General features: G+C 49.2%; 1 protein-coding gene across 5 annotated transcripts in view; it reads left to right on the top strand.

The window, feature by feature from the left end:
• Window positions 1-23: 23 nt before the first annotated feature.
• P4HA1 (prolyl 4-hydroxylase subunit alpha 1) overlaps window positions 24-9,409 on the top strand; it is a 29,678-nt gene continuing 20,292 nt past the window's right edge. For 2 of the 5 annotated variants that reach the window (XM_077183470.1, XM_054636996.2), the window contains exons 1-4: window positions 24-168; window positions 5,726-5,842; window positions 6,638-6,734; window positions 8,657-8,808. In XM_077183470.1, coding sequence (XP_077039585.1) covers window positions 5,755-5,842; window positions 6,638-6,734; window positions 8,657-8,808 — 337 coding nt within the window. In that variant the 5' untranslated portion in view covers window positions 24-168; window positions 5,726-5,754. Of the gene's footprint in view, window positions 169-550; window positions 762-5,725; window positions 5,843-6,637; window positions 6,735-8,656; window positions 8,809-9,409 lie in introns of those variants that run through there. The other 3 variants (XM_077183468.1, XM_054636995.2, XM_077183469.1) reach the window with 2 other exon arrangements.

The following is a 9,409-nucleotide window of genomic DNA, read 5'->3' as shown; positions in this document are numbered from 1 at the left end:
GGCTCACGTAGCGCGCGGGCCGCACCGCCTGGGGGGCGTGGCCTGAGGGGGCGTGGCCAGGCGCGGCTATAAGAGGCGCGGCGGGGCCGTGCGCGCTTAGTGGGTGAAGCCCCCAGGCAGAGCGCGGAGCTCCAGTGCCGCCCCCGCCCAGCCGCCCCCCGTGCTCAGGTGAGGCCCGGCCGCCCCGTCCCGCCGGCCGTGAGGGTGCCCGGGCGGGTGGGTCGGGGGGAGGGAGCCGCGGGGCTGGGCGGCTGCCGCGCGGGCGGCGGTGGGTGGGGGCGATACGTGGCAGCGCTCCGCCGCCCCCCGCCTTCCCCGCGGCCAGGGGCCGGTGTCCCGGAGCTGCCGGCCGGGGTTCCCGGCCCTTACGTAACGGGAGCCGGCAGCCTCCGGAGGGGGGCGGGAGGGCGCCGGCGCGCCGGCTTCCCCGCGGCTGGCAGACTAAACACAGCCGCCGCCTCCCTCTCCTCCTCCTCCTCCTCTAGGAGCTGGGAGTTGTCCTCCCCTCGGCCGGGTCGGCTCCGGTGCCGCAGGTGGGCTCCGGCCCCGCTCGGTGGCCCCGCGGCTGGAGCGCCTTGCCCGTGCGGCCGCGGGAGCTGCGAGCGCACGGCTCGGGGCTGGGAGCGATGGAAAGTTACTCGGCGTAAGCTGTGCGCGGGGATTGCGCCCTGGGGAACGCGGCTTGCCTTGGTTTCCCTCGCCGCTGCTTTGGGTTGGGCTCAGCCAGCTGCTCTACGTGGAATTTTGCATCTGCCTTTGTAGTAAGTGATACCGTTCCGTTTTGATAGGATCCAGCCTGACTGGCGGGAGAAACTCTGGAGCCTTCAGCATGCTGAAGAATATAATAAAAACATAATAAATAGTAGAAGAAAATATATAAGTATACAAATACTAAATTATATATAATAAAAATGTCACGTGTACTTAAACTAAATCTTCCAGTTTGCCTGAAAAGCTGGCTGCTCCCATAGGGAAGATCCTTCGGGATTGCCCAGCACTCAGTTTCACTTCTTTTTTCCTGCTGGCTTCAGTAAGAGGCGAATGCAGAGTGCTGAAGTGTTCACTTACTTACCAGTAAAAGTTCAGCGCTCGAGGTTTTAGTGAATGAAAGGCATTTATTTACTTGGTTACACGAGTGAATCCATGCAGCTCCCCACAGCGCCAGGGGCTGTTGGCTCGGGCTGCAGACGGTGCTCTGCCAGGGGCGGAGAGTCAAGGTAATGAGTTCCCGGCTTGTCTGGGAACCAGACTGGCCTTTGGGGACAGGGATGTTCCCTGTCCCACTGCCCTGCTCCTCGGACCTTTGCTGGATTCCTTTTAATGCCTTGGAGCAAACTGATTTGACCTGGAGCATTCTGCACTGCTTCTGAAGTATGTGCTGGCACAATCAATACTCATTAACTTTCTTTCTCTTTGTTTTCCTCCTGAGCCAGCTCTCTGACCTGTGCAGATTTAAATGCTGTTCCATAATGAATGGCTTTAAAATCTAGCCTTTAAAGCTGTAATTTTTGGGGCTTGCACGTAGATTGCAAAGTGCCCAGTGCAGTTTGGCAAACTGAAATGACAGGTGGTGAGTTCCACTTTGGGAGGAGTGAGGATAAGCCGAGGTTTATAGCATAGGAAAGCCATGCCTTCATGCTGAGGTTGATACAGATAAGGCAATCTTTTTTTCTTTAAAAGAGTATACTCAGTGGAAGAACCCAAGTGGTCATTGGCATTGTCCTGCTTTCTTTAGAACTCACAGAATCCCAGAATCTCTGGGTTGGGTTGCAAGAGACCTCCAAGATCATTGAGTCCAGCCCAGCCCCAACCCCTCAGCTAAACCCTGGCACCCAGTGCCACATCCAGGCTGGTTTTAAACACATCCAGGGATGGTGACTCCACCACCTCCCTGGGCAGCCATTCCAGAACTTTATCACCCTTTGTGTAAAAAACTTCTTCCTAATATCCAACCTTGGTGCAGGTTAAGCCTGTGTCCTCTGGTTGTGTCAGTGCTGGAGAAAGAGCCCAGCCCCAGCTGAGCACAGGCACCTTTCAGGGACCTGTAGAGAGTGACAAGGTCACCTCTGAGTCTCCTTTTCTCCAGGCTGAGCACCCCCAGCTCCCTCAATCATTTTAATATCTGAAAATATTCCTAGATATCTTTGTATTTGCTCAGCTAATCCTTGAGCAGAAGGAGAGCCTCCTGCCTGGTGTGTCTAATAAAATAATTGCTCTATTCCATCCCCAGTGTTCCTTGTCTTGGCCTGGGAAGTTCAAACAGGTGGGCTCTGAGGGCTGTGTCCATTCCACCTTACTCTGGAGGAAACCAAGGCAAAATTCACTTCAGTTCCCTGTGTATAAATCTCTGTACAAACACAACTGCTCTGTATTTAGCCATGAATGTTGTCTTCAGCTTGGGAGTAAATGAACACTGTCCTTGACTTTGAAATTGATTCTCATCTCTTATTATGTTTCTATATAAATGTTTTTCATTTATATAAAATACTGTAACTTTGTCATTAAAGGATGCCTAAAGTGCACCGTGTTCTTTTGGTAGCAGCAATTGTAGAAAATCTTTCTTCTCTCACTGCTTGGATCTTCATTTTAAAACAGCCTTTGAACATGCTAGAGGAGTTGGGAACTGGATTCTGGTGCCTTTGTCCTGTGAGACCTTTAAGCAATGATGGCAGCTAAATGTTCTTAGTACTTATTTTGGGAGAGTTCTTTCCTTTTCAGTGGTATTTTTGGTCACATTGTGTCATGAGGCTGTAGCTTGGGTTGTCCTTGAGACAGGAGAGGTTTAGGGCAGTGAGCAGCTCTCACTTCTGGCTCCATCTTCTCCTTCTTAATCAAGGGGTTTTATTATTATCTTTACATACAGTGGGGTCCAGTAAGGATTGTGAGAATGGATCCATCTTCTCATCAAAAGTTGGGGGTCTTGGTGATAGAGTTTTGTCTCCTGGCCCTGCAGTGGCCTTCATCCTGAGCAGGCCAGTTACTCCTCACCTAAATAAAGAAGCTGGTTTGGAATTGAGTTAGAACCATTCCATGTTGAAGTAGCCCCTCAGTTTCCATTTTTTATCCTGTTTTCTCAGTCCTGGTGAGCACCTGGGAGCTTGGAGCTGGCAGTGAGGAGGTTTGGCTAATGAGCATCTTCAGCCTTTGGTCCCTGAGCATGGGACCTGACTGTGATGAGGTTGTGTCATGTGTCACTCTGCAGCTCTCTTCGCTTGCCTGCTTGCACCTTTCTACTTGTAAAGCAGAGCTGAACTCTGGGAAGTCCCCAAAAAAACCCCTCAAAGTTACCTCAGTTGAAATGGTGGTGTTGAAATTTGTTGTGTGCTCAGAGAATGTGCTGCTCTTGGCAGTGCCATTGCTCTGCTCGCTGCTTTGTTTCCCTTCAATCCATGTGTTTGTATCTGTGCTGTTCCCCCCTTCCCCTGCTGCTGTTTTGCTGTGTCAGTGCTCGTTCCCAGGGGAGGCAGGCAGCTCCTGTGTTGGAGCTGTCAGCTGCACTCCCACTTCCCTGTGTGGGCAGAGATCCCCTCCTCCCCGAGATGCTCAATTGCCATTTCTGTGGGACATGGCTGAGGAGGAGGGTGAGACTGACAGGAGTAATGGAGAGAGGATTTTCATCTTGTTTTACTTCATGTCACCAATGGGAAGAAATTAAAGCCTACTTACTTGGCAGCCTGTGAGTCTGGGAGATTTCCAGTGTCTATACGAACTGAGCTGTGTTTTCTTTGATTTGGGAACCTGTGGCTGGTCCCGCTGCAGTGGTTGGAAAGCTCTGCTCCTTCTGAAATTCCTCCAAGAGTGGGAGATCCAATTCCTCTGGGCAGCCTCTTCTAGTGCTTAAGTGTGAGAAACTTTGTGTTTGTACCTCCTTGGAATTGCCCTCATTGCGTTTTGTGGCTGTTGCAGTCACTCCTGCTGTGTGCCTGTGGAGATAAGGAGGTGGGAATAAAGGTTGCAACAGTGTTTGCAGAAGCCTGGTGCTGGAGCAGGCTGCAAAGGCAGCTGGAGAAGAGGAAAACCAGGATGGAACACTGTCACTAAGAGAGTAGGTGCAGAGGAAACATTGTTTTCTTCACCTTTTTGGTGATTCGGTTTGTTGGTTTTCCTTTGTGGTTTGAAAAAGTTTCATCTTGATTAATACAGCAAAAAAGGAAACTTTCTGAAGCTTCTCTTGTGTTTCACTGAGTGCAGTAAACAAATAGCTCAGTGCATTCCCAGTGCTGATAAAATTGGCAAATATTTACGATGTAGTAAAGCTGTTTGTGCTTTGTCACCGATTCACAGATGTGTTGGCTCCAGTGCTCAATGAGCAGGAGGCACTTGGCTTTCTGCAGGGTGAAACAGGAGCTGAGTGGTGTTTTCAGTAAGAATGGAGGTGGACATCAGTGGGTTTTTGTTAGGTATGTTTGAAACAGCCTGATGGCTGCCTGTGGGGAGGAAGAGGTGAGGAAGGCTGCTTTGGAGCATTGGTGAGGGGGAGAGAGGCACTCCAGGAGCCTTCTCTGTCCAAATTCTCACTTTCCCAGGCAGAAGGCGATTTGCAATGTGCCAGAATGCATCAGCCCTTCAGCTGTGGTCAGGCAGATTTTGGGTGCTTTACAAGAGCTGGAGGCTGTGCTGCTTTTCTGGGCTCGTGTGTGTTTCCTGCTCTTGCTCTTGGTGCCAGTGGAGCTGAGCTGCTCCTGCCCCCTCCCCAGGCAGGCCCCAGAGGAAACCCAAAGCCCAGAGCCTCCCTGCTGCAGTGCTGGGGCTGGCAGGAGAGGAGGGAGCTGCCTCCTGACCTCCAGGGATGTGTTCCTGTTGGTACCAGCACCTGTGCTTGGCATGGTTTTTGTTTGGGTGTAGCTTTTGAACTTCCCTGGTTATGTTTGCACATTTTTTGGTGTGAATACCACACCTGTTGTTTGCTTGATTAAGGTTATGCTGCTTTCTTCCCTAAACAGGCCAAACTACCCTGGAGCTGAGCTTGTTGCTTTTTTCCTTTGTTTTCTTTTCTTCATTAGTTGAGCTGTTGGAAGAGCTGTAAATCAATTTTCTTCATGCACTGGGGCTCTTTTTTTTTCTGACCAGCTACAATACATGAAAGTTTAAGCTTTTGTTTGGGGGGAAAAAAGCAAACTTTGTGAATTCCACGACAGCATAATTACTCCTAAAGTATGCAGGAGCCAGGCAGTGCTGGGCTGCTGAAGGGATCAGGATCCTGAAAGGCTTGAGCTTGGCAGCTGGCCCTGCAGAAAGCACAGCCTGTGAGTGCTCAGCCAGCACCCAGGGACAGACAGAGCTGCCTTTTGTGTCAGGTGTGGAGCTTGGCTCCACAGAGGCAGCAGGAGCGTGCACAGAACTCCCTCTCTGGACTGCTCATGTGGGTTTTCATTCAGACCTGCTCCACTGGCATCTTTCTGACTGAAAAAAGGAAACTTGTTTTTCCCATTGAGTGGATGAACTCAATAAGGACTATTTTAAATTGGTGTTGTGGGCTTTTTTCAGTGCTTGATGGTTTCTTTCAGTGCTTTTTGCAAAGCAGCTCTACCTGCAGCGTGCCTTAGATGCCAAAAAGAAGAGTGCTGGTGAACACCTTGTCCCTGGGCTATTGTTTTTCCTCAGTCAGCAGGAGGGACTCAGTCTGTGGGAGCTGCTCAGGCTGCCAGGGTTCTGCTGCCCCTTCTGAAGGTGCACTCACTCTCTGGTGAGCAGGGCTTTTCACCTCTTTGTGTTTCTCTCACAGGTGTGTGGTGAGGTGAGAGCTGTTGAGCAATGGCATTCAAGAAGGTTTGGTGTGCCCTAGCCCTGGGATTTCTGCTGCCTTTCTCTTGTGCCCACACGGACTTCTTCACTTCCATTGGTGAGAACTGCTTTGGTGTAGCCAAAAGAGTTTCTTGAGAGCCCTCAAAGCTCATTCTGCAAGGATGTGTTAATCATCCAAGGCCCTAATTGGTACAGAACTAAACCCATTTCCCAGTTCTTACCATGTTATTGGCTTTTCTTTGGGGAGAAATGAGCTTTAAGCTCAGGGTGGTCTAATGAGTCAGGCTAGGCTTTGTAGTCACTATTTATTCCTAAGGGTATTGGAATTGCAGCAGAATTTTGGTGCTGCACATGTGTGGAAGGGGCTGGTGAGCTGCCAAGGGCACATCATGGTGCAGTATGTCTGGGCACTGCACCCCTTTGTGCTGAACCACTTCAGCTGCCTGCTTGCAGGAGGTGAAGCAATTATTAATTAATGCCAGGGAGCCCTTGAAGTCATGGATATAACCTTAAAAATAAAGCCCTGGATTAGTGGTGTGTATCAAACACAAAGGCTTTGTGTATATCTGTAGCTTTCTCTTTATTTGCTCTACATTATGTATGCTTGGATGAAAGATTACTCTGTGGCAAACTATTTCCTTTTCCAAATGAATCCTAAATTAGTTCTAATAATAAATATGCAGTATTACATTAATTTCCATGGCAACAAGCTTGGTCCAGCAGGAGATTTTCTCCTTCAAAAAAAAAAAAAAAAAAGGCCTTACTCAGATACTCCTTCAGGGCTGTTTAAGCAAATGCAGAAGGACTTTTGGGGAAGTAGAAAAGAGGAAAATGCCTTTAATGCTCAGGATTTTGTGGTTCTCCTTGACTCATCACACTCATTTTTTTCTAGGTCATATGACAGACTTAATTAATACAGAAAAAGATCTGGTTGTGTCACTCAAAGATTACATTAAAGCAGAGGAAAGCAAGCTGGAGCAGATCAAAAAGTAAGCAGCTGTTGTCACAATGCTAATGGTCAATCATTTGAGTCCATCCTTATGCAAAAAGTGCTTCCTTAAGGCTGATTAAATGTGTGGAATTTTTTCTCTGGGGCAAAGCTTAAAGTAGCAGGTTTTGCTGGGTGTTTATTGTCAGTTGTTCCCTTTCAGCACTGCTTGGTACATAAATAAGAAAAGACCTGACCATGTGAGGAGCAGAGCCCAATGTGTCAGATTTTATCACAGCTAGAAATAAACATATTTTATCACTGAACAGGATGCTTTCCTTGCTTTCACAAATATGCATAAATCTGTCTTGAGGGTGTTGAAACAGTCCTAGATGGAGGAGTGGATTTTATCTTGGCTTTTGTGTGTTACTTTCTGGTGTTCCACCACCCAGGAAGAAAGATCCTTCTTTGTCCCTTGAAACACAGGCTTGGAATTGCTGCCAGGTTTGGAATGTTACAAGGAGATTCTTTACAGCTACAAATTAACAAGGAATTGTGCCAGGGCATCCCAGAGTGTGTAAGCACAGCTTATTGTTGCAGCTCTGTTTTCATGTTATCAGAGGTGCTCCCTGGGAGGTCAGGAGGGTTTAAGTAACTGTCATGGGCATTTAAAAAGAAACTGGGAAAAAATGCCAGCGTTGTGTGTTGGCACCTGGAGGATACTGGCAGCTGCTCCTGCAGTGGGAAATGCAGGCAGGGTTTGACCCTGAGCCATGGGAAGGCACAGGGTGAAGTTGGTTCCTTCAGTCTTGGCCTTGCTCTGAGCTGGAGCTGGTCCCCAGCAGCTCCTGTGGTTTGGAGGGAGCCCCTCACTGCTGTGGCTGCTGGAAATCCCCCAGGGGCTGGCAAAGTGCAGGAGAACAGGCAGGGGCAGTGGGGAGAGGCAGCAGAGGCACCTGTGCCAGCTGTGAGCCCCTCCCTGCCAGCTGTGAGCCCCTCCCTGCCAGCTGTGAGCCCCTCCCTGCCAGGTACAGCCTGCAGCTCCCAGCCAGGCCAAGCAGGTCCTGGAACAGGAGGAGCTCCAGCTGATGGGCACAGCCCCCTCCAGGCTGCACACTCTGGGTTTGCCTTCTTGCTGCACTTTGGGATTCCCTGTGGGGTGGGGCTCCTCAACATCAGCTTAGCCTCATTGCAGGGTGTTCCTGCACCTCTTCATCGTGTACAGCTGCTTCCTCTCCTTTTCCCCCCCTCTCCTTTTCCCCCCCTCTCCTTTTCCCCCCCTCTCCTTTTCCCCCCCTCTCCTTTTCCCCCCCTCTCCTTTTCCCCCCTCTCCTTTTCCTTTTCTTTTCAAAAGCTGTGCTTGTTTTGGGTCACCTTGGGGTTGTGAATGACTTGTGGTACTTAGAGAAGGTTGTGTTGGAGCTGCAGCACCAGAAACTGGGTCTGGGCTCCTCATTTGGGAGTGTGAGATCTCCTGATGTTGCTTCATCCAAGCTTTCAGCATGGAAAGGAGCTTTGTGGTGAGAGGCAAGGGGTGTCTCACAGATGTAATGTGTGTCTAAACATAAACAATTAGAGCCAAGTATTGAACTGCCTTTCTGTAAGCCTTAGGGAGAAAAAGGGAATGATTGAAAGATTGCAAATGTGGGTAAAGCTTTGTTTTTGATTAGTCCTGCATGGCAGCTCATAATGGAAGTGCTGGCACTGTGCTTTTGGGGCTTGTAGGAAGGAGTTCCTCCAGCAGGGTTCCAACAGGGCTGCAAGAGCAGCACAAGACTTGGGCTGCAGCTGAGGAAGAAGATTTCATAAAGGAAAAGGAAGTAGCCCTTCTTGTTCCTTTTAGAAGAACTCTAAGTATAGATAATGCAAAACTTGCAATTTTGGTTGGCTTTTCTATTAGTGAAGACATTTGAGTAGTTTGCAATCAGTTCTCTAGCACAGCACCAGACCTCTGTGAGACTTTAATGAATATTTTCATTCTAGATGGGCAGAGAAGTTGGATCAGCTGACAGCTACTGCCACAAAAGACCCAGAGGGGTTTTTGGGCCATCCTGTGAATGCATTCAAGTTGATGAAAAGGCTCAACACAGAGTGGGGTGAGCTGGAGAGCCTGGTGCTCAAGGACATGTCAGATGGTGAGTGTGTGTGCCTGCAGCACAATCCAGCATCACTGGCTCACTGCAGGTGCTTGCCTGCTGCCTTTCACATGTCAGGGCTTGGATTAGATTTGCAAATCTGCTTTTGAGACTGAGCATTTGTGGAACTCATCTGAATTAGTGTAGTAAACACTTAATTGCTGCCTCTTTTCTTCAGCAGGAGTGGGAGCTCTTTAACAAGGAGCAGGACATGAAATAGTTGACTGTGAAAGACACTTAGCAAAAGGAAGCCAGGCTGGTTATAATGGACCTGGGAGACTGTCTCAACAGCTAATTAATACCAGATGGAGGTTTGTAGGAAGGAATTATAAGAAAGCAGAGCTTTCAAAAAGAAAAGGCTTAGTCTCTGATAAGGATTCAGCACACTCAGCTTCCCTGTTGCTGTGAGAGGGGCTGAATATGGCAGCAGAAAAGGCTCTGCACCTGCCAGCCAGAAATCTGCACCAGTGTGTCTTAAGCCCTTCTGAAGGGGTGGGGTAAATAAAAAGTGTTTATTTTTGATTTCTCCTTGCTTCCTCACAAAAACCCAAACCAAATGCAAACTGTGCAGCCTGTGCTGTGAGTTCAGGTCAGGCCTGTG

The sequence above is a fragment of the Agelaius phoeniceus genome, chromosome 9 (genome assembly GCF_051311805.1).
Source record: "Agelaius phoeniceus isolate bAgePho1 chromosome 9, bAgePho1.hap1, whole genome shotgun sequence".
In the NCBI taxonomy this organism is placed as follows: Eukaryota; Metazoa; Chordata; class Aves; order Passeriformes; family Icteridae; genus Agelaius; species Agelaius phoeniceus.
This window is presented reverse-complemented; position numbering and strand designations above follow the sequence as displayed.